This window comes from Neomonachus schauinslandi, chromosome 13 (assembly GCF_002201575.2).
Source record: "Neomonachus schauinslandi chromosome 13, ASM220157v2, whole genome shotgun sequence".
Lineage (NCBI taxonomy): Eukaryota > Metazoa > Chordata > Mammalia > Carnivora > Phocidae > Neomonachus > Neomonachus schauinslandi.
Window position 1 is genome coordinate 25,586,785 of NC_058415.1, and position 26,732 is coordinate 25,613,516.

The 26,732-nt window shown below is 42.2% G+C and overlaps 1 protein-coding gene across 5 annotated transcripts in view; it reads left to right on the plus strand.

Moving 5' to 3' along the window:
* Positions 1-26,732, plus strand: part of NTRK2 (neurotrophic receptor tyrosine kinase 2) — a 321,206-nt gene that overhangs the window by 57,937 nt on the left and 236,537 nt on the right. For 4 of the 5 annotated variants that reach the window (XM_021677950.2, XM_021677951.2, XM_044920359.1 and 1 more), the window contains exons 9-11: positions 3,651-3,686; positions 6,428-6,528; positions 13,026-13,125. In XM_021677950.2, coding sequence (XP_021533625.1) covers positions 3,651-3,686; positions 6,428-6,528; positions 13,026-13,125 — 237 coding nt within the window. The remainder of the gene's footprint in view (positions 1-3,650; positions 3,687-6,427; positions 6,529-13,025; positions 13,126-26,732) is intronic. The other variant, XM_044920358.1, reaches the window with a different exon arrangement.

The window sequence follows — 26,732 nt, forward strand, 5'->3', positions numbered from 1 at the left end:
TTAGGAACACAAGCAGGGGGAGTGGGAGAGGGAGAAGCAGGCTTCCCGCCAAGCAAGGAGCCTGATGTGGGACTTGATCTCAGGACCCTGGGATCATGACCCAAGCCGAAGGCAGACGCTTAACGACTGAGCCACCCAGGCGCCCCGAGGTGTTTCTTTATTGTAGTTGAGTCGGCCCTCCTCAGACATAGTATTGTATGGTCGGGAGGGGCAAATAAAAAACACCTTATTGTTCTTCCCGCATTGTCTTTCTGTGAGTTTCATAATCTCGCACTAAGTTTGAGTCTTTCAGACCACGGAAGTCACGTGACGATTCTTCGCATACATTTGAGAAAATGAAGTTAGGAAAATGTAGTACTTCTCAGAAAGTGTAGCTGTGACCTGGTGGTTTTGCTGGTGAGCTCGGTAGGAAAGGCATGCACTGACAGAAGTTGTAAGTCTGGAAAAAGATGAGTTTTCCAGATTATGGGCTAACCTATTTACTTTTGATTCCCATCCCAAATCCTTTTTCTATACATGACATTTGCTGCATTGAACTGATGTGATGTTCATGTTGTTCCCGGGAGCCTTGCGTGAGTAATGAGTTTAGGTGTTACCTTTCTGTGACGAGGTCGATTACACCCATACATCAGTCATACCCACTGCAGCCCTTCCCGTGTGTGGTTTAGGTAAATCTGGCTCTGAATCCTCAGCCTTTTTACTTTTTTATGGGACTGCATGTGTAAAGGCAGGAGGCGACTGTGTGTGGGGCCCCTCGGGGCTTGAGGACAAATCAGGGTGACTGACTAGTCCTAGTTTTCTTTTTTTTTTTTAAAGATTTTATTTATTTATTTGAGAGAGAGAGTGAGAGAGAGAGCACAAGGGGAGGAGCAGGAGAGGGAGAAGCAGACCCCCTGCCGAGCAGGGAGCCCGATGCGGGACTCGATCCCGGGACTCCAGGATCATGACCTGAGCCGAAGGCAGTCGCTTAACCAACTGAGCCACCCAGGCACCCTAGTCCTAGTTTTCACACTAAAAGTCCTATGTCTGGGGAAAGCCCTCATTCCTGGACAAACTGCAGGGATTTTCCTGGGACTATCCCAGTTTTAAAACTTAGAGTTCACTGTCTCAGAAATGCCCTGGGTAGGGGTGCCTGGGTGGCTCAGTCGTTAAGCATCTGCCTTCGGCTCGGGTCATGATCCCGGGCTCCTGGGATCGAGCCCCGCATCGGGCTCCCTGCTCCATGGGAAGCCTGCTTCTCCCTCTCCCACTCCCCCTGCTTGTGTTCCCTCTCTCGCTGTGTCTCTCTTTGTCAAATTAATAAATAAAATCTTTAAAAAAAAAAAAAAAGAAATGCCCTGGGTCTTAGGCAGCCAACCTAGTACAAACCAAAGTCTGTATACTTATATCCAAATATTTAAAAAATATGAATCAAGTTAATGAAATGCTAAATAGAATAGGTTCTATCTTCCTACCTTGGCATATATATGTGTGTAGTGACCTGAAAGGCTGGGTTTGAGGATCTATTCTCCCAGATTCTTGGAGTTCCATGCTGGAAGGTAGTGGTTTTTGTAGAGCTGGTTCCTGGCCATACCCCCTGCCCTGTGCCTCTGAAACTATATGGCGAGAGGTACATGAGAGGCAGTGAGCAGGCGTGTGGACACCCCAGGTCACCTGCCCTTGCTCAACGCTCCCCCTTCCCTTGGGTCTTGGGTCAGAAGGTGCTCACTCATACCAGTGGTGTGGCCACCTGTGGGCTGACAGATGTAAGGAAAAGGCTAGCTAGTCCTAGGAAGTGTGTTTGGGGGGAGGTGTAGGGAAGGAAATGTGAGTCCTGGGTCCTGGATCCTGGAGGGAGGTCTAGAAGTGGAGTGTGGACTCTGGTGGGAAGGTACCCTTGCAGATGCAGACTTGTATATTGAGGGCACAGTGAGGAGGGGACCAGAGTGGGATCTTGTAAAGTATGGATTACTGAGCAGTTCAAAGAATGACTTGCTCACTTGGGGTTACAGAACCTTTCCTTCAGTAGGGGTAGGAAATCCTCACAGTGACAGGACACCCACTTGGTCCAGGGACTTTGCAAAGGGAAAGGATTTCAGCAGGTGGGTGGGTGCTCTGCATATGACGTCACCAGGGCTGCCACTGGGATTTCATGCTGCTTTATCCACTGAATTATCCCTCAAACTGCAAGACAGCCTTCAAGGCCCTTCTCAAGAATATCACATCCAGTACAAATAATCCTGATAATACATATTAGCATATTATAACTCAAGACTACTTTAAAATGGTGTTTGGGATAATAAAACTCAAAATACTATGAAATATACTAGGATTGGTGACTTTGCATGAGTTGACACAGGGCCATTTTGTATGGCAGCACAGGTTGTGCACTGCACAATTTCAGGTGGTGTCATTCACATAGACTACAGTCTAAATGGCGCCCCAGTTAGCATGGACTGCTCAGCAGTTTACAGCATCCCTGAATCGATTGTACCTAACCATCTACTTAATGTTTCCCCTGCTGAAATAGATATTCTATTAGTTGAACTGTGGTTAAAATTCTGATTTGAACATTAAGGCCATTTTTATTTGGTTCTTCATTTAGACTACCTTTGATAGGGAATACATGAACAGAAAATTGGCTCTAGTTTCCCTTTATCTTAGAGGATATTTTTCTGCTGAAGGGTTTAGAAGTGAAATGAGAGCTGAATAAGCTTTACAGTTTACAAGCAAGTAAGTGAAGGCTAAAAGCATAGGAAGTAGCTTTGGAAATTTATTTTGTAATCATGCAAATGTTATATCAAATTTTAATTTTATTTCCAAGTAGGCTTTCCTATAGAGACCTGGTTAGTTCTGATTGGAGAGTAAGTAGCAGATGGTTTTGTCACCAGTTCTTGTTGATGATAATTTAAAAAAAATAAAAAAGTTTTTGCAAATTTTCATGAGAATATTTCAAAACAGAGTATTCTGATTATCTTGGTGACTAAAGAATCATTCCCCACCCCCGCCCCCCAATTAAGTGGATATACTTTTGCATTTGTCTCTGATATAACATTTATGTATAATCTCTTATACATAAATCGTTTCAATAGAGAAAGTACATTTATTTTTCTGTGTTGTATTAAGGCGAAGAAAGGGTTCGTTTATTCAACCTTGGCAACCCCCCTCTGAACACCAAGTGGAGAACAAAACTGTGCATTAGATATCATTATTTGGGCTGGTTAATAATGTGTTTGTGAAAGCAAGTAGACCTGCCAAAGTACACTTTGAAAGTAATACCCAAGCCATCAGAGGTTTTATCTTTTGTTGTTTAAAGTGGTATGGAGATAATCTGTCTCTGGAATAAAAGTACCAGGATTGCAGTTAAAATGGCCAGCTGTATACTAGAAATAGTTGTAATGCATTGATTGCTGAAGTTTTCCCAGCTATATAGTGATTTGTAATTTCTCCTCATTCATTTCTTTTCTTTGGAAGGGGTGGAGGTTTGGGGGCTGGGGAGGGAAACAGTTCACATGAAGCAAACCAAGAATTTCAGGTTTCATGTTCCTGTTCTGTAAAACAAACTATAAACCTATAAAACCTTCAATATATATGTAACTCACTTTAGTGGGGATACTTAGTATTAATTCTGAATGCATACTTACAAATCTTTGCTTTGTTTTGCCTTTTAGGTGCCAACCCAAATTATCCTGATGTAATTTATGAAGGTAGCTATCATGTTGTCTTTATTTTGTTTTTTGTTTTTTTTCAAAATGTTTGTCTAAAATGAAACAAATCAACTAAAAGAGGACCTTTAAGCTCAGTTAAATTTACACTTTAAGCATTACATGGGCCACAATAATATTTCAAAAATCATTCAATATTGATGGCTGTTTTCCCTTGATATTTACAGTGCTTGTAAATAGCATTTTCTCTCTCATGTTCTGTTCTTGGAAGTAGTAAATCCATTCCACTGTAATAGACATTTTGTTTCTATAATTGGGAACTAATTACCTATTTAAAAGCCATGACTACCAAGAAAAGGGAGGTGTATCAGTTTCTGGCTTTGAGAGTAAACCCAATTCAAAATTCTGTTTCTTGTATAATAAGGAAGTTTGGCTCACAGACAGGAGCCTCCAAAGTAGGGCATGTTTTTAAGTTTGGTTAACCAGTGGCTCTACCATGTCATCAGGCACCCAAGTTTTTCATCTTTATACCCCACTGCGTACTGTGCCCACTTCCCCGAAGGCTGACTCCTCTCGTGGTAGTAAGATGATGCTCACAGAGGGGCCGCTCTCACTCACGTTGTTAGGAGAAATGGAAGAGCTTCTGAAGGCATTCCAGAGGAAAGGGAACTTTCCCAGAGATCTCCATCAGCCCTCCTTGAATCTGATTCATGACCCAGTGGGTCATAGTCCATTCTTGCCACCATTACTGATAAGAAGGTTGGATTAACCCTTGACTAACTAGAACCACCCCTGGAGTTTAAATATTCCTCAGAGAATGTCAGTGAACCCCTTGAATAAGATGGGGTTCTCTTAGGAATGTAGGAAGGGAGAAGCCAGAAGGTGGACTATATTAGCGTTTAACTGGGTATCTCATCCGTGCTTTGCTATTTTAATAGAATTCCAGGGATGTTTGGTTAGGTGTGAAAATCCGTCTTTAACAGATTCCCAAACTACCTTCATGACCAGGAAGCCTCTGTTTGGGGAAGTGGCAGCCTCAATTTCAAGACTTGGCTCAAAATTTAAGACTGATTAAAAGTTAGATTGAGTAAAATGTGACATGTATAACTTATTCTATTAAATATTCCATTCTTTACCTTGATGTACACGTGGACATTTAATTTTTTTTATAAAAAGATTCTATATTTGTATGTTTGTTATATGTGTGTGTATTTAACTTGAGCTAATTTTAACTGGGGGATTATATTATCTTTACCTGTTTTATGCATGTTAAACTATATATCCTTCAAATTGTGTTTTGGATGATTTTGTGCATGTGATTTGTGAATTTTTGTTTTTATTTGCCCCGGTACGGCTTAAAGAAAAAGTATCTCAAATTGTGTCACAGAAAGCTATGTTTGTGATTTTACGTTTTAAAATTATGTTTTGGACTCTTTTCCAGTAACTTCAAGACTTTAAAAATTCCATCTTCCCTTTGGCCTCAGATCCCACTTTGGATCTTTGGGCCAAATATGAGATTAAACTCTCAATACTTCAGTGATTTAATTTTGCATGAGTGGCTCATTAGAATATGAGGAGGTAAAAAAATTAGCAAATGGATGATATTTCTTAGTGTTTGGTTGAAATCAGTGTTCTAGTATATTTAAAATGAAAATGGTGACAATGTAGTTTTGGAGTTAAGAATAAAACAGCAAACAGAAAATAGATGCTTTTTCAGTTACTATTTATTCACATTCAAAGGAACACTCTGCTAATATAAATATAATTTAAATTTGTTGCCCCAAAGCCAGCTTGATAGTCCTACCGAGGGAAGTTTAGCTGGGGCTCACTTAATGAGGTTAATGAGGTTAATGACTTAATGTTCAGGATGGAAATTGCATTCCTCATATCTATTGAGAAGAAAAATACCAAACATTTACAAACAACATTGTCTGCAATAAGTTCATCAAAAATTTTCTGTGACTTTTTATATGAATATGACTAAATGTTCACAGTCCCCCCCCAAAAAAAAAACCCCCAATCATTTATTTCCAGCCTGCTCCATATAGACTAAAATTGATTCAGAAGATGGCAGGGACATTTGAGACGTGCTGATGGGACAATTCTTAATACTGTGTTGGTGCAGCTCCCTCTCTATTAATTCAGAAACCAAAATGTTGGCAATTCAGACCTTTTCAAAAAAGTTCATATGGGCACCCAAGTCCACATCAATGCTGACTCCATAGCCCCTCCTGAGTGGCTGCCTCGTACCCAAATAAGATTCATCAGCCCTGGAATGAGTGTTGCTGATTTGAGGTGTGGTTCATGTTTAGGCTTTGCCACCTTCCTGCCAGTTCACCTTACACTAGTCATTTGACTTTTGACTAGTCAGATGACCTTCTTCAGCTATAAAACTGGTGATTAGATTCCATATCCAAAGGCCCTTCCAGGTCTATAAATGTATGACTCTTAGAGGATCGATTCCCTTTCGTATTTATATTAAAGACTTCATTTAAAAAAGGGATATATTCTTACCTACCAAGGAAAACCTGGTTTAGAATTTGTCTGCCAAGCCAGTGATGGAAAGATCTGGGTTGCATTACATTTGAGCATCATGCAATCCCAGGACTACAATGGCTTTCACCCAAGAGCTGGGTCGTTCCTCTGCAGCCAGGCTGTCAGGGGCTTGGAATCGTTGTGATTTGTCTTGCTTCGTGGTTCTGGGTCATACTGTGGCCTCGTGTTTGTTGGTAGCCTGGTGACAACTTCATGGTTCCTTCTCTTTCCTGTTTCTCCAATTTAAGATTATGGGACTGCAGCAAATGACATCGGGGACACCACGAACAGAAGTAACGAAATCCCTTCCACAGATGTTGCTGACAAAAGCGGTCGGGAACATCTCTCGGTGAGTAAGATAAATAGTTGTTTCCTAGGTCGGCTCTGAGTGCTGTGGATGCTTAAATGTTGGGGGGAGCAGAACTGCTTCGGTGCGTGTCTTTCAACATGACATTTTTACTGTTCAGGTGTGAATAGGGTGTTGACGTTTGGAAGACTTCACAGAAAGGTTCGAGAGAAGTGATAAATGTGCTGTGTAGCCTCTGACTTACTTGCTTCCCCTTTTATGTGTCCCTTTAATTGCTAGTGGTTCTTATTTTAAATGTCTGTCCTTTAAAAGAAGAGCAGTGTCTCATTTGGGCATTATTCCCGTCTTCGGCATCTTCGCGCCTGTCTTGTTCCGTATTTTAATAGTCTCATTGCCCACTAAATTTAAGGAATCCCATAGGTTCTGGGAGGGACGGGCAGTGGGAAGATAGAAAAATATGAAGGAAGAGCAGGTCTGTCCTTCAGGAGTTTATACTTCGGTCAGAGCCCTCAGCGGTAACCGGATACCAGCACCTGTGATACAGACAGAGAAGCAGGGGGATGTGAGAGCTGGACCTAGAGGGGCAGGTGCTCCACTCCTTCCTGCTGGGAGCTCCAGAGGGGTCTTGCTGGGGCCGGGGGCATTTTCCAGCTGTGCGGGATGGCTGGATTTAGACGGACAGGAAACCAAGGGAAGGGCATTTTGGGTGTGTGCACAAGAGCCCGCGGACCGGAAAACGGTTTTGATGGGAAGGTAAGGTATGTGTTGGGGTGGGGGGGTCGTCAGAGGCACGATCGGAGAGGTGGTTGTGCCAGGTCATGGGGTTTTGAAACACAGTGCCAGGCGTTAGATTTATCACTCAGGGAGGAGCCACTGAAGGGGGCGGGCTTGAGCCCCAGGACTGTGGCAGGGCTGGTCTGTCAGCTGCTCAGCTCAAAGGCCAGCAGCGTCCCTCATTCTTCTTGTCACTGTCACGTGCACCCAGTCCCCTGTGCTGTGAGCTCTGCCACCTGATAAACCCCAAACCCATCCACATCCCCCCCCCGCTGCCATGGCCGCAGGCTCACCTGAGGGTTGGGAAACTACGGCCCGCAGGCCAAGTCCGGCTCACCCCCTGTTTTTGTGCCATCTGCAGGCTAAGAAGAGTTTTTACCTTTTTAAGTGGTTTGGGAAAAAAAAATGAAAAGGAGAATGATATATTTCGTGACGTGTGCAACTCTTATGAAATTCAAATGTCAGGGTCCGTAAAAAATAAAGTTTTATCGGAACGCGGTCATGCCTATTGACATATCGACTGTGGCCTCTTTTGTGCTACAGACGTGGCTGGAGTAGCTGCAGCAAAGTCTGTATGGCCTGCAGAGCTGGAAGTGTTTAGTATCTGGCCCTTCACAGAGGGAGTTTACCACAGTTGCTCGTTCCCGGATGACCTCTGCAGCCTCTACTTGTCCCTCCTCTCCCACCCTGTGATCTCCTGGCCTTTCTCCATACAGCAGCCTGAGTGACCTTTGAAAAGCACAAATCAGATCATTTTTATTGTCATTCTCAGAGTCTTCCCAGTGCGAGTGTAAGAGAACTTTTATTACAAAAGCCCAGCTCCTCATGGTGGCAAAAAGGCCCCGCATATCTTGCCCTCGTCTGCGTCTCTGCCTTCACCCCGCACCCTGCCCTCACATGTGCCACCTGTCCTTCTTCATGTTCTCTCACATGCTTCGGGCTTACTCTGGTCTCACAGCCTTTATGTTTGCTGTTCCCTGTACAAGGCATGCACTTCCCAATGGTCATCACATGGCTTTAGCCATCAGGCAGCCACGATCATGTTCTGTTTTCTTCTGAGCAGTTATTCTTGTCTGTAATTCCCTTGCTTCTTTATTGTTTACTTGTGTAATGTCTTTTTTTTTTTTTTTTTTGGTAATGTCTTTTTTCCTTCCCTAGATTCTTTTTAGAGAGAGAGACAGAACACGTGCACATGGGGTGCACGGAGGTGGTGGGGAGGGGCAGAGGGAGAGGGAGGGAGAGAATCTCAAGCAGGCTCCACGCTCAGCACGGAGCCCGATGTGGGGCTTGATCTCATGACCCGGAGATCATGATCTGAGCCAAAATTAAAGAGTTGGACGCTTAACCAACTGAGACACCCAGACCCCCCTCCTTCCCTAGATTCTTTAGTGAATTTCCAAGTCTAGGCAACCTGGTCAGTGTTTTTCAGAGCTGTATCCCTCATCCCTCAAATAGTGTCTGGCACCTAGGAGGTAATAAAAATTGGAGGCTGATTAGAGTAATGGTGAGTGCTCTAGAAGGGGTTGCAGGAGAGAGATTGGAAGCAGTGTGATTAGTTAGGGAGATGTGATTTATATTTAAACCAGGGCCCTGGCGGTGGGAATGGGAGGATCGTAACAGATGTAGCTCAGCTGCAACTCAAAATACGCGTATCCAGTACATGGAGACACACACACACATATTTCCATAGATGATGGGATGCATTGCATTGAAATAGCAGGGACAAATGCCGTGGTAAATCAGCTGCAGAATGTTTTCTACTTCCTGCCTTGTGCAATCTTTTTGGTTTATTCTCATACCAAACCACTTAGTGCTTTTTGGTTTGAGAAAGTTGTTTGTGTATATAAGGAATCCAAGGAGCATGTGTTAAGCCCACAGGTGTGTACATATCCCAGTTACTAAAAATTACATGCCAACTTCACTTTTCTCTTTTGAGACCAAATCATAAATTTAAGTCCCTAAGTGGCACATCTCAGTGATATTTGGACTCTTTACAGTAGGGCCACTGGAAGGCAAGATCACTGAAAATACTCTTTGTTGAAAGTTGGTACATTACAATTCCACCTGAGGTCCCTGGAAATCTGCATGACGGGTGCAAGGTGTAATGCTTTGTACAATTTAAAGAAAGTGTAAAACTTAAGTCTGGATCAGATATTTAATTCATGAACAGTTCCTGATCACAAGGAGGATTGTTAGATTAGAAGAGTTTCAGAGTCAGGGAGCTGATAGAAGAGTTAAAGGTGTTATCAGAGCATTTGGAAGACAGCCTCAAATGCTCTCCTTTCTGGTCCAATAAGTGCTCTTCATGAACCTTGCTGGATTTTTTGAGTAGAGCAGGCCCTTGTTCATGCTGAGAGATATCCTCAGATTAAAAACAACTAACCAACCAATCAACCAACCAGCCACATAATTAACCAAACAACCAACCAGCCAACTAACCAAACAACCAATCAACTAACCAGATAACCAGCCAACTAACCAAACAAGCAAACAGCAAACTAACCTACCAACCAACCAACCAACTAACCAAACAACCAAACAACTAAGCAGCCGGCCAGCCGGCCAACCAAACCAACCAACCAAGCAAAGAAATGAACAAATACATTCACCCCTGCTTGTCTCCCACATAAAGACCACCCCCACCCAACACATGCACCGTACATGGAACTATATTTATCAAACAATTCATTTTTGAGGAAACAATTCTTCTCATTGTCTTGGGATTCTTTGTTTATTAAAGGATTCTTTGCATATAGAGCTGCTTCAACAGGTTTAAATATTTGCTTGCAGATCATTAGCTGCTCCCCAGCAGTAGAACCCCTTCCCATTTTCCAGGCTGACTTAAACACTATAATGAAATAGAGAAGTCAGGGCAGGTATTATTATCTCCGTGTACAAGTGAGGGAATGGAAGCTTGCAGAAGTGAAGCATCTGTTAACTCTCACAGCTCGTAAAGGCAAGGTGTCCTGGAAACATAAGGACCAAGTCTTCTGAATGCCAGTCAGGTACTTTCTGAAGTGGGTCAGAGGCTGTCTCTGGTCCTACAGAGAAGTTGTGGGGCTAAGGGCAAGTCCCTTAACATCTCTCCATCCCCGTTTCCTTATCTATGAAATAGGGATTGAACTTGTTTATTCAATTTTTCTCCTTCTATTAGTACAAGTCTGGAATTTAGTAATAAGATTGAGAAACTGAGAGCTAAAATACTACGATCTCTTTTCCATGCAAATGTTAGTTAGAAATAAAGATGGAAAAAAAAGAAAAAAAACCACTGCAAATCATTAGGTACATTTGAGGGAAACAGCGTTAGTTACAAGTTGATCTATAATTAACCTTTTAGGAATCACAAGCACTCTGTTTGTATATAGGCCACAGAGACAGAGTTAAGTCTGCACTCAAACATTGGCAGAGGTGTTCTCTGGGAGAGCCACTCACAACTCATGACCACAGGGCCGGAGGAGAGGATTCTCACAGCTTGGCTCCACTCTGGCCAAGTGTGTGGCATGTGCCCTTTCCTGGGTTTCGTGCCTTCTTTAATGCTGTCCTGTCCCCAGTGGACGCCAGAGAGGATGTCACAGGAGGATTAGCCATGCATTTTTATTATCCTGTCTTCCCTCTCAGCCATGTGTTTTGAAAGAGTACTATAAAGGCTGAACCATGGATAAGTCGCAGGTTTTGTACTTAGACTTCAGTTCAAATCCCAAGCTCGAAAGGTGTGATCTTGGGTTGCTTATTTAACTTCTTATAAATCTCTGTTTTACCATCCTCATAGCCAACATTAATTTATTATCTATTGTAGAAGACTCTGTTCCAAACCCATTATCTGCATTAACTCACCGAGGATTTAAATAATCTGCAAGGTAGAATGATTATATTCCCTGTTTCACACATGAGGCGTGTGGGATGCTGACAGATTGAGTAATTCTGAGGTCAGGCACCCAGTAAGTGGTAAATCCAAATTTCAAACTCATGAGGAACTCATGTTCTTATAATGAGAGGCTCTACTGCCTCTCATTCCGAGATGGGTACATTAGTCAGCATAAACTATGCTGCAGTAACAAAAATCCCCAAATCTTAGCAGCTTAAAACGACAAAGGTTTACTTCCTGCCTCATTATTTGTGTTGACCGGCAGTTCGGTCAGCCTTGTCCTCATTCTAAGACTAGATTGATAGGCAGCCACTTTTGGAAAGTTAGCATTTATTAAGGCCCAGAGAAAGAAGTATGAGAGCAGGGTTCTCAGCCTTGGAACTATTGACATCATTATTATGGACGAATAACTTTTTGTTGTGGGGTTGTTAAGTGTTGTAGGATGTTTAGCAGCATCCCTGGCCTTGACCCATTAGTTGCTAGTAGCATCCTCCTCCAGCTGTGAAAACCCCAAATTGACAGCTGTCCCCTAGGTATAACATCATCCCTGGGTGTGAATAACTGCCTCAGTCTAAGATCTCAGGGTAGCAGTGAAATGCTCCGTTGTCAGGGATATGAGTCTCACCTCATTGGCCAGAACTGGTCACATGCACCCATCTTACCACAAGGAAGCCAGGAAGTGAATCTTATAAAGAGAAACACAGGATGAAATAGAAATGTTTGGTAAACAGCATTAATGATTATCACAGATGGGAATAATAATATATGTCTTAAGGATTATTATGCAGATTAAATGAAACAAAAAGAAGCTTAAGCATCTAAGTAAGTGTGGACATCTAAAACAGTTTAGAATAGGAGTCTGCAAACTATATCCATCTGTTTTTGTCAATAAAGTTTTATTGGCACCCAGTCATGCCCATTGGCTTACCTACTGTCTATGGCTGCTTTCACTCTACACCAGCAGAGTTGAGAGTTTGTGAAAGAGACTGTATGGCCCCCAAAGCCTAAAGTATGTACTGTCTAACCCTTTAGAGCAAAAGTTGCTGCCTCCTGGCTTAGAGAGTCACACTTTTCTTGGGAGCAGGACCTTGGAGTGAGCAGCAGGAATGGAAGGAGATGCATTGTTCTGCTTCCATCTTTGTTTCTGAAATGTTAATATGTACTTCATTAGCATTACACTCTTAGGCCTCTGTGATCTCTCTCAGGGTTGTGGCAGGATTCACACGGATCTGCATCTACTCTCTCTACTTGTGTAACCCACATGTTGCAATTACATTTTAAGTTTAAAAAAACTTTGTGTTGACCTCTATTATACATGCACATATGTGTACCTATCATAAATCTACAACCCAATGAGCTTTCACAAGTGCACTCACCCACAGGTACCCCTCCTGCTCCCTTCCCTGCCCACTCCCAGCTCCATGGGACTCTGATTTCTAAGAGCAACAAACTTAAAAAAAATCTTTTTATTATGGACAGCTTTCTAACATGCCCAGCGATAGAGAGCATAGCAAAATGAACCCTACTGTATCTTTCACCAGCTTCTGAAATAATCAGTATTTTATCATTCAAGCTTTGTATATTCTCTCTCCTCTCTCCAGGTAGGTAGGTAGGAGGATAGATAGATGGGGAGAGAGTAATATATCTCTGTGTTTATACAGTATCAATTACACTGATATTTTTATAACTTCTAACTTATGTGTTCTCATTTGTAAAGTAGGGATAATAATCGGACCTACAATACTTCATTGTAGAGTTGTTGAGTGATAAATGGGTTGGTAGACACAAAGTTCCTAGCAGAGCAAGTAGTAAATATGAACTGTCATCCTCATTATCATCATCACCTGGATGTAGGGAACTAAGGAGCAAGGTCATGACCACCCTCCCTTCTTTCCTCTAGGTCTATGCTGTGGTGGTAATTGCGTCTGTGGTGGGATTTTGTCTGCTGGTGATGCTGTTTCTGTTGAAGTTGGCAAGACACTCCAAGTTTGGCATGAAAGGTAAGAAGGGTTCTGTTTATTTTACTTCTTATGTGGAATCATTTTTGGCTTCTGACTAATGCTAATTACCACTAAAGAAAGAAGCAGCTAGAATTACAATGACTAGGTTTTAAGGCTGAAAAAATAGCAACAAGGATATGATACTACAAATCAAGGCAGAGCAAAATAATGTTGATTACTCAGCAGTGCCCACTTTCCAAGGAGGACGGTTGTCCCAGAAGACACTGAACTTGAACTGGTTTCCTGAGTCTCAAGTAACAAATAACGATATAGGCAAAGAGTGCCTGGGTTTCCCTTCGGCTTCAGAAAGGCAGGCGAGGTGTGATGGAAGTAGGTTAGCTACAAAACACAAGTGTTTTGTGCAGAAGGGTCCTTTCTGCTGTGCAGGTGACTTCCAGACCCTTCCGTGGTAGCTTTTTTTGTTGCTACTGCTTTACAGTAAAGTTCTCATCTTCTGAGATTTGAACTGTGCTGGGGAAGCGAAATCAGAACACCGGCTGTACGTTGAAGCTTTGTGAATGAGCGTGTGTGTGTGTGTGTGTGCACGCGCACGTGCATGCGTTAATGGAAAGATGCCCAGTGCTTGATTAAAAATTGTAAAATTGTTGGCCATGTTGCCCAAGAATAGACCAGGGGTCTCTCTCAGAGGACTGAAAATTCATTGTAGGGGGGAAAACTTTTTAAAATGTTCTTGTTATATAAATAGCCAAGATTTTCAGCGATTGAAAAGCATTTGCTCTGAAGTTTAAACGTTACGTATTGACTAAGATGCTATTGTTGAATTTTGTGTGGTCTCTTATAAATAGCCACTAGCTTGGGAAAGCCGCGAAGAAGGTTTAGTGGTGGCTTCGTTGTGTTAAAGACAACGTGGTGGGTTTTCTTGATCTGTCTGGTTCATTACAACCACTATTTACACTGCCTACTCACTTGGAAGTGATGTTTATGGAGCGATAAGCTGTCCAGCGTACCCTGGGCTCTGGGATGGAGTGGATCTCTTTCTGACGTTTTCTCCTCTCCCTCTGTGGGTGCCCATGATCAAAATCCCTAAACCTGAAGTGAACGGGGAGCAGTAGTGGTAAATTAGGCCTTGAATAGCCCCCAGATCTGCTCCTGACTTTCTCTGGACCTGCCGATTCTTTTTTTTTTTAAAGATTTTATTTATTTATCTGAGACAGAGAGAATGAGAGAGACAGAGAGCACATGAGAGGGGGGAGGGTCAGAGGGAGAAGCAGGCTCCGTGTCGAGCAGGGAGCCCGATGCGGGACTCGATCCCGGGACTCCAGGATCGTGACCTGAGCCGAAGGCAGTCGCCTAACCAACTGAGCCACCCAGGCGCCCGGGGACCTGCCGATTCTTGACATTTCTTTTGGAGGAGGAAAGATCTCTCATTCTCCAATTATAAATAAGGCCCGGGGGAGGGACAGTGATTTTAATTAGTCCTACTACGATGCTGGTTTACAAACGTGACTTCGCATCAGCAGCTCCTGGAGGGCTTGTGAAAACACAGATTTCTGGGCCACCCCAAGAGTTTCTGATTTAACAGGTCTGAGGTGGGCCTGATACTTGGCATTTCTAACAGTTTCCAAGGATGCCAATACTACCGTGGCCCAAGCATTCCTGGAGAATCAGCGTTCTATGGGATCAACATGGGCTAGCACCTGCTGAGTGACGAGATGGGGGAGGGGCATTGCTTTGCAGACCTTTCTGGGCCTAGGTCTGGGCGAGGCTACTGTTTTCTGCATGTCAGCCACCCACCATGGCATTTTGTTTTCCTCATTCTGATCAAGTACTTTGTTTCCTTAGAGGCACTTGGAGTGGATGTCCCCAAGCAGGGATTTTACTAGAGAGAGCCAGATACTAGCATCATTACTTTCCCTTCTTGAGGGTTTAGTTTGAGACCTTTCATCTCATGGGTTCTTCAGAGAGAAAATCTGTCTAGGTTCTACTGGGAGCTGCACAAAAGCTTTGGGAACCCTAGCAGTGATATTTAGGAGCTGCTCTCACCCCAGCTTTGTGTTAGGAAAACAACCTCTGGAATGGTCTGTAAGCGTTGACATAGTCTGTGCGGCACAGGGAGGGAGAGACTAAAAGGTAGACATTTGTTTCAGAGAAGATTGTATTTCCTATAGAGACTCCCACATGAAGACTGAAACAGATTTTTATTTGGATAATTTGGGATGATTACCGCTAAAGCACCTACATTTCCCGAACGTTTATAACCTAAGGGGATCCTTAATGAATTGTAAGGAAGATTTTGCTAAACCTTGTCCCAGAGCTAGTAAATGACTTCCTTCAGGCAGTCGCTACTATATCCTATGCTTTCACTCCCTAATTTACAAACATAAATAAACTTGTTTTTGAAAAAATCATCTCGGAGACTCACGGTCTTGTTTAGAATAACTTCTTTTTCTATTTTTGCTGCACGTCTATCCATGCCATGGTTTAAACACATGGGGCTTGGGGCACCTGGGTGGCTCAGTCGTTAAGCGTCTGCCTTCGGCTTGGGTCATGATCCCAGAGTCCTGGGATCGAGCCCCGCATCGGGCTCCCTGCTCCACGGGAAGCCTGCTTCTCCCTCTCCCACTCCCCCTGCTTGTGCTCCCTCTCTCGCTGTGTCTCTCTCTTGTCAAATAAATAAATAAAATCTTTAAAAAAAAAAAAAAAAACACATCGGGCTTGAGCTGAGGCTATTGTTTTTACTAGTCAGATGCTGAGTTGATGATTTTTTTTTGTGGGGGGGTCTGGGAGATAAGATGAGGGCAAATGAAACTGCATAAAAAGTGGTATTTAACATTAAAAGAAGTTAATGTACTTTAAATGCTATTAGTGCTGGGATCACTGCTGAAAAAGATGTATGCCTTAAAAAGGGAAGAGTATGTAAAAATACTATTATACCTCCTGAAATCGCCAGGAAACACGTGAGTGCTGATTTCTCAGTAATAACCGTGTGAAATGCACGTAGCCTTGGCCAGGACCAATGGCTCTGTTCTGTGTGATGGGCAAATGAGCTGTTCCAAATGTAATTCTTGCCCTCAGAAGCACCTTCGGGAGATTCTGCCTCCATTCCTAGTCCCTTGTCTGGGAGACAGATTGAGATTGCAGGTGGCGGTCAGCCTGCCCACCAGGTACTTGCAGCTTTTTGCCCATCCCAGCGTCCAATGTTGGGCGCTGTGTCATCACAGTAGCTGTCTCAGGATCATAACCATAGCTTAAGATTGTGGATTGGAAGGGTCTGGGGTCACCAGAAACCTCTTTAAATCACACTGCAGCTGAATGCAGGGCAACTCAAGCCCTGTGGATTGACCTAAGGACCCAGACACGATTGATGATATTGTTTCTGTGGGAAGGTGATCTCTAAATGCCAAACCTGAGCATTAAATCTAGATTTTAGAATATCACCAGTGAGTGGTGGTATGTTCTCTGGACGTGGGTTTATGTGACTGGAAGCTTCCTAGGGTTTATTTTCTGTTCTGTCAATTCCCTGCAACCAAAGGCTGAAGGGACCGTCTCACACATGGAGCTTTGGCTGGGAGCTCTGTGAAGACAGGGTTTGTAGTGGTCTTGTTCATCATCCAAATTGGCACTCGGTAAGTATTAATTGACTGGATGAATGATCACAGAGAGTTTCCAATTTCAGTCACTATAGTTTGGTAATTGGAAAACAGTTGATATTTGGAGGACAGCTCATATGTGAATGGCAAAAGAGAGAATCTGAGAGCTTTTGTAATTTTTTAAGGAGTCAGAGCCTCTCTCCACCCCCTTCACCCCTGCTTTCTTTGATTATTCCAGATAAGTAATGGCCCTAGACAGGAGGTCATTTTGCTAGGTTTTTGCTTAGGATTTATAGGTTTCCATACAATTTTCATACAATTATTGCTGTTTCAGTTTGGAGGATTCACTTTGGCTTTCCATTTTATATGGGAGCATCATGGATTTCTGCTTCTCTGCCTTTGAATATATGGCCTTGGAATATGTGTCTTTATCCAGCTTTGAAGCTGGCAGAAGTGCCTGATGGTGGGCCCTATCTTGGTGCTAACCTAGAATTTATTTTTCATTATTGCTTAATAATAGTCTAAGCTTCTTGTTGCCAATGTTCAGTGGACTACTGGCCTTTTGTCAATGAAGATGTCAGGAGGTAGAATTTACCCCAGTCTGTTTTTCCGTGCTCATTTTTGTGTCTTTACACCAGCCTATTGCTTTTTGGTTGAATATCTGGTTACCATAATCACAGAAGCCCCGAATAAAGGCCTTCTGTTAGTGCTTGGTCATCTGTATAGGGATTATTTATATGTGCGCTTAAGATAGATGCCTAAAATATATAACAAACTACCGACATTTATGTCTGTATCCATACCCCTCTACATAAATGTATAATTTTATCCCTTTTCTCTCAGGCTGCTTCTGATTGATTTTAATTTTAGTTTCCGCTGAAATAGGGCTTCAAGACTTTTCCAGAGCAGCTGTATTGCCAAAGGAACAGGCAGCCAGGCCTCAGCATGCTCTTACTTGTGTTGTAACCAAGTCTCGTGTTTAGTTCTCACATTACTTCCTGGCTCTCTTTCTTCACGGAAGATGGAGAAGTGCGCAGGATGGGGAAGTGGAAACATCGGGGGGCACGAGGGCTGATGGGCCTTCCAAGAGCACTCCGCGTTTGGGAGGCCCGCCTGATGGCGTGGATGGTGTGCAGGCCTGGAAAAAATATACGGGAGCCAGAAGGGTGGAGGGGGCTTGGCACTCGTCACCCTGATGGAGAATCCTTGTGACCATCAGCTTTGTTACGTGCATTTCCCGATGGAAGCCCACATAATGATATTTATTCCCTGAGTACCGGCGCATCCTTTGTCCGTCTACAGTAAATATATCTAAGTGACCCTAAGACATCCCACAGGAGGAACTGGAATAGGAGGCCTGTTCTCTCATTCAGTGTTGATAGTCTGCAGATTTCATCTGCGGCCTCCTGTTCTTGCACGTAAACCACTGATCTGCACTCATACCTACGACTTGAGCTGTAGAAATTTCCAATTCGTAATTGACCAGAGAACTGCACTCCCTGAGAATGCAGAGCCAGGTTTTCTCAACTCTACATTCAAGGTCCACAGTTTGTTTTTGCTCTTATAAATGATCTCCTAAATGTCTTTCAACAGGAACCGAAAATTTGGCTATTTAAAAATAGTCATAAACATATAGTGGGACCGAAGCTAGAGAAGTTGAAGGTTAAAGCTTTTTCTACGAACTGAAAATAATTCTGGAAAGTTGAGGAGGTTGAGTTGAACAGATATTTGGATCAACTTTTAAAAGAGGGAAAAATGTGTTCAAAAGCCAGAAACACAGTTGTAGAAACATCTGTAAGGACAAACTGTTTTCCATATGCACCCCCACTGTTTTGTTGTTTTTTTTTTAAAGACAAATAACTTAAAAAAATTATAACAGTAACACATGAATGCATTCTTGCTTTTCACAGTTTCAAGCCGTTTGGAAATATATGGAGCTAAAAGTAGGATTGCACTTAATCTTCCTTTCTTGCTACCCTTTCCACTGCTAGGGATAACCTTCTTTAACCATCTAGAGTGCATATATTATGCAAATAATAAAATCCACATGTAGATAATCAAACAGACTCATTTTTGGTCCCATAAAGAAATTGTAATCCCAAACTCAAGCTGCATCTGCTTTAAAGGTAACAGTTTGCCTTGTGGATCTTTCGTATCAGTACCTGGGTATCTCCTGAATTTGAACTAATGAGTGTTTCAGAGTAGGCTGCTCTCAGGCTCCTTGGGTCTGAAACCTGCCACTGCCCGTGACAAGCTCTGTGACTTTGAGCAACTTTCCCATCCTCCTTTGCCTCAGTATTTCCATCTGGAATGGGGCAATCATTGTACCCACCTCGTCGGGTTGTTAGGAAACATGCTGAGTTTGTGTATAGGAAGCGCTCAGGAAAGTCCCTGGCATTTAGTAATTATGATAATTATTACTGACAAATTGTGATTTGTTTTCTCCTTTTAATGTTTATGTTGTTATGGTTTAAAGTTATGTTTTAATGTGTATGCTCTTGCCAAGTTTTCAGAAAAGTGTTTCAAATAATGCCTTACATATAGAGGTAGATACTTGGAATATGATTGCTGAGAGAAAAGGGTGTATATTTTATATTTTGAGAGATTATTTTGAGTAAATGCTTATCAGTTTATATTCTCACCAGTAGTATAGGGCATCCTTTGTTGATACTTTCATCCATATCAGATATTATCAATCTTTTCTATTTTTGCCGATTCAGTTAAAGTGATATTCTGACTAATGAGGTGAAATGCGGTACCTGGGTGGCTCAGTTGTTGAGCATCCAACTCTTGATTTCTGCTCAAGTCATGGTATTGGGGTCCTGGCATTGACCCCACTGAGCTTGGAGCCTACTTGGGATTCTTTCCCTCCCCGCCCCCGCCACGTGCTCATGCATACGCTCTCTCTCTCTCTCAAATTAATAAATAAATCTTTAAAAAATGATAATAAGGTGAAACATCTTTATCAGGTGACCAATAAGAAGAAATGTTCATTTTACCTGTTGATTTATAGATGTACCTTATAAATCATGTACACTCATTTTTTATTGGTTATATATATTATTCTGATGTTTTTCTAGTCTTTACCTTTTTTATAAATAATGTCTTTTGGCACACAACAGATTTACCTTCTTATAGAAGTGAGTCTGGCCCTCTTTTTCATCTAAGTTTTACATCTGGCTTAGGAAGCCTTCCCCTCCCTGTGGTTGTAAACAGTTCTTAATATTTCTTTCGCTAGTTTTATTCTGTGTGTATTAACTTAGCTCTTTAATCTTTCTGAAATTCTTTTTTTTTTTCAACTTGGTATCAAGTACTCTGTTTTTTTCTTTTTTTTCCCCAGAGGTATATAGAGTAAAGATATTTGAACAGATTTTAGTGTGACATTTTCAGAGAGACCAAGAATATTATTTTAACTTTCTGGAATCAGAAAGCCCCTAATAAAACAGAAAAGAATCTTTGAAGAACTTAGCATTTAACTCTTTTGAAAACTAAGTAATGAGCTTTGTTCGTTCTCATGTAATATATGGGAGTGTAAGCCTCACCAAATAGTAACAGAGAATGGAGGTCTTCACAGGAACCTTTTTTTATTTTTGCTGCCCTTCCCCCAGCTTCTGATTGAGCTCAGAGTATATCATCACACTCTCTTAGTAGAGGAAAAAATTGTTGGTTTTAATAAAATTTTCAGGTATTTCAGAAAAGACTTTCTGTTGAAAGAGTCATGGGTAATTTAACAAATTGGAAATTTATCAGAAGAAAAAAAAAAGAATTAACCCAAATGTTCCTTTTCTGTCATTTGGAGAATGTTATTACAAAACTTTTCCCCATATACGTCTGCAAGGTGAGGATCTGCTCTCCGATCCCTGTCACTTCTCTCTGGGACGATATTTGGGTTATGTCTCTGTAAGGGCAGAACATGCTTATTCTTTGCCCAGATTGAACATGGGTGTAGAACTTTCAGGAACTGGCTCCATCAGGCGGCAGGAAGTAGCAGCTTTTCTCCCCCTTAGCCTCACAAGTGCCCTGACCTCGAACTTTGTAAACTACCTGCCTCACCTGGGCGTACCACCAGCTCCCTGTGCTTCATGGGAGGGCCCAGCTGTGTCTGGAATGGAAAAAGTGCACATCGTTTAGGGGCGTTCTGCACTACTAGTGTTTCAGGAGCCCTTAAGAAATTAGGTTTGGAACTTCAAAGTCAAGAAAAATTGTTCCCCATTCTTTGGTTCTCCAGAAACCGTATGGTGAACTCACTTTAACCTTTTTTTTTTTTTTTTTAAGATTTATTTATTCATTTGTGAGGCGGGGGGAGAGGAGAGAGAAGGAACCTCCAGCAGACTCCCCACTGAGCACAGAGCCCAACGTGGGGCTCGTCTCACGACCCTGAGATCGTGACCGGAGCCAAAACCAAGAGTCGGAAGCTTAACCGACTGCGGCACCCAGGGATCCCCCATACACACAGATCATGGCATACTTTCCAAAAGACCTCCCAAATCAGGACATCTGTGGTGTTCTTCTTCCCCTTTGCTCCATTCCTGTTTCTCTCTTTTTTTTAACCTTTCATTTCTTTTTTTCTGCCCTTCATTTTGTCCTTCCACGTCTCCTTGCTCCCTAATTTTACATTCTTCCTCTCTTTTGGTTTTCTTCCTCCCCATTCCTAGCATCTGATTTTGGTGGACACGCTTTTCAGAATTTACGAAGAGGATAGATAATAGCTTGGCTTAAATTCTAACATATGCTTCGATTTTATCTTCCTTTATTTTGGGCAAAGAGACTGAATGACTCTGGGAATAAATTTAGCTCCAAATCAGCAGAATTGTCCTGTGGCATGTTGGAAGACAGTCTGTTTGAATACCGCATATCCTTCATGTTTGTAAGTTCTTAAATCTTCAGTCTTCAAACCTAGAAGCGTAGAGGAATATAATATTAGAGACTCATGAAACAGACTTGCTGGGGTTCACATCCCAGGTCTGCCACGTGCTCACCATAATTTTGGGGGAAATTTTTATACTTTCTAAATCTTAGGTTCCTCTTCAGTAAAATGAGGAAAAAATGCCCATCTCTCAGGCGACTGTAAGAATTAAATTAATGCTTAATTTAGTAGCCAGCTTATTGAACTAATTCCAGAAGAGGCAGTTATTTTTCAGATTTATGTTATAGTAATACATCATTAAGGAAAAGAGCATGGGGAGAGTCCTGTCTGAATTGATACTGAGTCTGAATTACAGAAAAAAAATGTGTCATATGTAGACAGTGTATATGAGTGTTTTCAGGCTTATTAGTTGAGTTTATAGAAAAAATTATAATTATAACATGCCTCTACTTTATGGACATGTATTATGAATGCAAAGCTGCTGAAACATGTTTCTGTTAAGCCCTTCATTCTTTAAAGGTATGAATTACTGCAAGTTCTTTATTTTATTGTCCATTGGATGATTCACCTGTTTAAAGAAATCTCTTTTATTGATGGATGGATTGGGTAAGGAGGTTTTACTAGTTTCTTTTGAGGGGGGGCGTTTACTGTAAGGAAGGGGCAAGAAGAGCAGGTAGGTGTGGAATTCGGTAGAGACCCAGTAACCATTAGCTTAAACTTAGAAACATGAGCTCATGGAGCCTCCTGTTCGAAGGTGCTTCCCTTTTGCATGGAGGAGACTGTGACTGTGAAAGTGGTCTCTTTTAACAAAAGGAGGCTTTAATTTTTTTTTTTTCAAGATTTTATTTTTAAGCCATCTCTACACCCAATGTGGGGCTCGAACACACAACCCCGAGATCAAGAATCGTATGCTCTTCTGACTGAGCCAGCCAGGCGCCCCACATATAGGCTTTCGTTTTTGATGTATTCGCAGCCTGCTAGAGATGAAAAGAGGGATTTTGGAGAAAATAAATTCTTCCTTATACTGTCGATTGTCATCCATGTTGTTATATCCATAGACCAAGATACTGCATTTCCTGTGAGAGAAGCCAAGGCTTGAGCAGGCAGATGGCAGTGGGAGGTCTTCATTTTCATCAAGGCATCAGCAGAAGTAGAAGTCACTGGCTTCTTCTGTGATCATCTGGGAGCGTTAGTGGTCTGAGGACAGAGAGAATGAGAGGGAGGGAGGGAGCGGGGAAGAGAGAGAGAGACATTTTCATTCTAACTTGTTAAGTCTTTATTTATTTATTTATTTTTAAGATTTATTTATTTGACAGAGAGAGATAGCGAGAGAAGGAACACAAACAGGGGGAGTGGGAGAGGGAGAAGCAGGCTTCCCGCAGCGCAGGAAGCCCGATGTGGGGCTCGATCCCAGGACCCTGGGATCATGACCTGAGCCAAAGGCAAACGCTTAACGACTGAGCCACCCAGGCACCCCTAACTTGTTAAGTCTTTAATATTAAGAGATTGATATCCCAAATTGAAGGCAGAAGAGTCATCTCCACCCCAGGTAGTGAGAGTGGAAGGCAGGAAGGGGGCGAGAGTTGAGGAGTGGGAGTGGAGTGGGAGGGGAGGATGTTGGGAATGAGGTGGTGTTTCTATTTACAGTCATGGTTGTCCTCTTTAGTAGTCCCGCCAAGACCCGAGAGTCAACCACCCAACTGAGCCTTTCCTACACTGACTTCCTGGATCATCTGTAAGAGGAAATTGTGTGAGGACCAGAAATAACAGTACAGGACTGCAGGGCATCTGAGGGTCCTCTCCAGCTTCAGTATCTACCATCCTGTTACAAAACCATTCAGAACAGTCACATGCTCACTAGACGAGTCTGCCATGTACTTCTGGTGAAATCCTTTATTATTTGGGTGCATAATGAGATAGTCTTTTTTTATTCTCCATGGTGGAACCACATTCTCCTTATTATTAACATATGAAACATCATGTCTGTGTGCCAATTTTGGACAATCACAGAACATTCGATGTTTATTCCATCAGGTCAGGGTCTCTCACACTGGTCTCTCAGCTCCATTTCCTCAGGTTGCTTATTTCAGTTCCTGGACGATGGTGTGGTGTGTGGGATTGTGTGGGATTAAATCCTCAGGGGTCATGACATGCCACTGTGTGGAGGGGGCATATTTGTGGCCATGGGTGGTCATTTCTTCTTCATGTTGGTGGCTGCTTTGTTGCTCACCTTCCCACTTGTCCTCAGCCACTGAATTCGGGCAAGTCACAGATATACCGTCTTGTGTTCCCAACCAGGTTCTGTCAGCTTCACACACGTCTCTGCAGGGGCATCCTTGGGGCTTTGGGACCAAGAAATTCTATGCAAGTGGCCCCTGCTCTCTCTACCTAGACAACCCACTATGGTTTCCCTCATTTATTACTCGTGCCATTACAGGCTTGAGATTGCTCTGGTTTCTTGGCCATCTTTTTTTAAGGTCCTCCCAGAAAGATGGACTCAGGCTTCTTCATTTTTTCAATCTCCAACATTGACTAGAGGTTCTATGGTTCCGCCAACCCCCATACTTTACGAGGGGACAGGTTACTGGTCTCCTCTTACCTGCAGCTGACTTGCTGGCCTCCCTTCTGACCCTCTGCTTTCCCATGGGGACAGAAAGAGTATGAAAAGTGTTCTTTCCTAATTCATCTCCTTCCAAATCATTTCTGTCATGTATGTGGATCTTGTTTTTCTCTCTAACTTTTTATGATGAAATTTTCAACAAGAAGAAAATTTGAAAGGATATTACAATGAACAGCTGTATACTCAACACGAAGATTCATCCTCTGTTTAACATTTTGCTGTTTGAAAATAAGTTGCCTATATCATGTCACTTCACACCTAAATGTCCCAGCATGTTTCTCCTATAGCTGAGGACACAGTATCTCCTAAAAGCACAGCCCAATACCAATATCATTGCACCTAAGAAAGTTCAAAGAGTTCTGTATAACACCTGGTGCATCTTCAAATTCCCCCAGTTATTCGACAGTGCCTTTTACAGCTTACGTTTCATTCTTTTTTTAAAAAATTTAAATTCAATTAGCCAACATATAGTACATCATTAGTTTCTGTTGCAGTGTTCAGTGATTTATCCATTGCGTATAATACCCACTGCTCATACAGCTTCTATTTCAAACCGAGATCAACTCAGAGTTCACGCATTGCATGTGGTGGGTGTGCTTCTTTGGTCCCTTTCAGTCTAGAATGCTACCTTCATTTTTTTCCCTCTTGACATTGACTTTTTGAAGGGACCAGCCAGTTGTCCTGTAGGATGTTCTTCATTCTAGCAGTATAAGTGACTTTTTTTTTTTTGCAGTATTCTTTTTTATTTTTTAAGATTTATTTATTTGAGAGAGAGAGAGTGAGAGAGCACAAACAGGGGGAGCGGCAGAGGGAGAGGGAGAAGCAGGCTCCCCGCTGAGCAGCGAGCCTGACGTGGGGCTCGATCCCAGGACCTCAGGATCATGACCTGAGCGAAAGGCAGACACTTAACTGACTGAGCCACCCAGGTGCCCTTTTTTGTGGGATTCTTTAACTTGTCATTTATCCCCTGTATTTTCTTGAATTGGAACTTATTTCAAAAGGCTCGATTAGGTGTAAATGAAATGTTTTGGGGAAGAAGGCCATCACAGATGCTGAACACTTTACATTGTATCTCATTTAGAAGCACATAATGTCAGGTTGTTACACTACTAGTGTAAGTTGGATTGCTTTTTAAGGAAGGTGACCCCCAGATCTTTTCTTTAGCAATTTAAGTTTCCCTTGGCAATTGGTAAGTAATTTGTGGAGTGATAGTTTGGCATCTAGCAAATATCCTCTTCCCCTAAAATTTGAACCTAATGGGCTTGGTATCTAGCTCTGATCCTTTCCTGAAATAGTTATTTAATTTCTAAGGGTTGCAGAATGGTGTTTTTTTTAATTTAATCATTCTATACATACCGGCTTCCATTGGGGGGAAAAAAAGAGCGTTCTGGCCTTGACCAAAGATTTCAACTTTTTAATTTTAGTTCTGCCTGGATAACTCTCGCTTGAGGCATTGGGTGTTTGATATCCAGCTGCCTACACTGGGCAGGGTCATGGGGTTATAGAAAAGATTCATAGTCCCAGTATAACTATATCAAAAATATTATTTTATTTTATAAAATACTATTTATTTTCTGTTTCTCAAAGTCACAGAGCAGAGATATTGTGGGAGTTCTATTTTTCTTTATCACAATGATTAAATATTAACTAGGTATTAATAACAATTGCTTTAGGATTCCCTCTTGCATCTGTGTGGTGGTTAGAAGAAATAAAAACAGAGAGCTGGCAGCGGGCTTAGGAATCATCCAAAGCCTTGATTACAGAGGTGAGGATATTGGGCCCAGGGAGCTTAAGCCACTTGCCTAAGGGTAGATACATAGCTGGTTTGTGGCAGACCCAGGGCTGTAAGCCAGGCCTGTGACTCCAGCTTTGATGTTTTATGCTGTGAAACTAAGAAACATTATGAAGAGTAAATAACACTTGTTTCCATGCCAAGGTCACTGCTTTCACACTAGTATGTATCCCCATTGGATGAGCCTAGCATGTATTGCCACTGGTATCCATTGCCAATGGATGATACTGTATTTCTCAAAGCTGGGGACATATATCATCAGTGATAATGAGATGGCTTTAGCAGATACTCAAGGGCAAACATCTTTCATTCTGATAGTTCTGTATTTATTTTACTCTTTATTAGAGAAAATATCCCTAGTGCGTCATACCCTTGATTCCATGATATTATTTTTAAGATAAGGCTTAAACTAAAAACATGAAATAAACAAAAAATATTACGTAAATAACTTAAATGTAAATTTTAAGAGTATTTGAATAGGACTATCCTAAGGCTCTGGGGATTTAATACTAAAGAGAACAAAGTTTCTGCCTCATGGAGCTTAAACTCTACTGGAAGGAAGATAAGAAAGACAGAGGAAGAAATATAGATGTCGTCTACAAGTAATGACAAATGCCATGAGTAAAGGAAAATGAGGTAAGAGGAGCATAATGACAGGTTCACTGTTCATAAATAGTTAAGACAGGTCTGTCTACTAAGATGACATTCGAGCCAAGAGTTGAGGGCGGTGAGGGTGTGAACATGCTGATATCTAAGGGAACAGCATTCCAGGCAGAG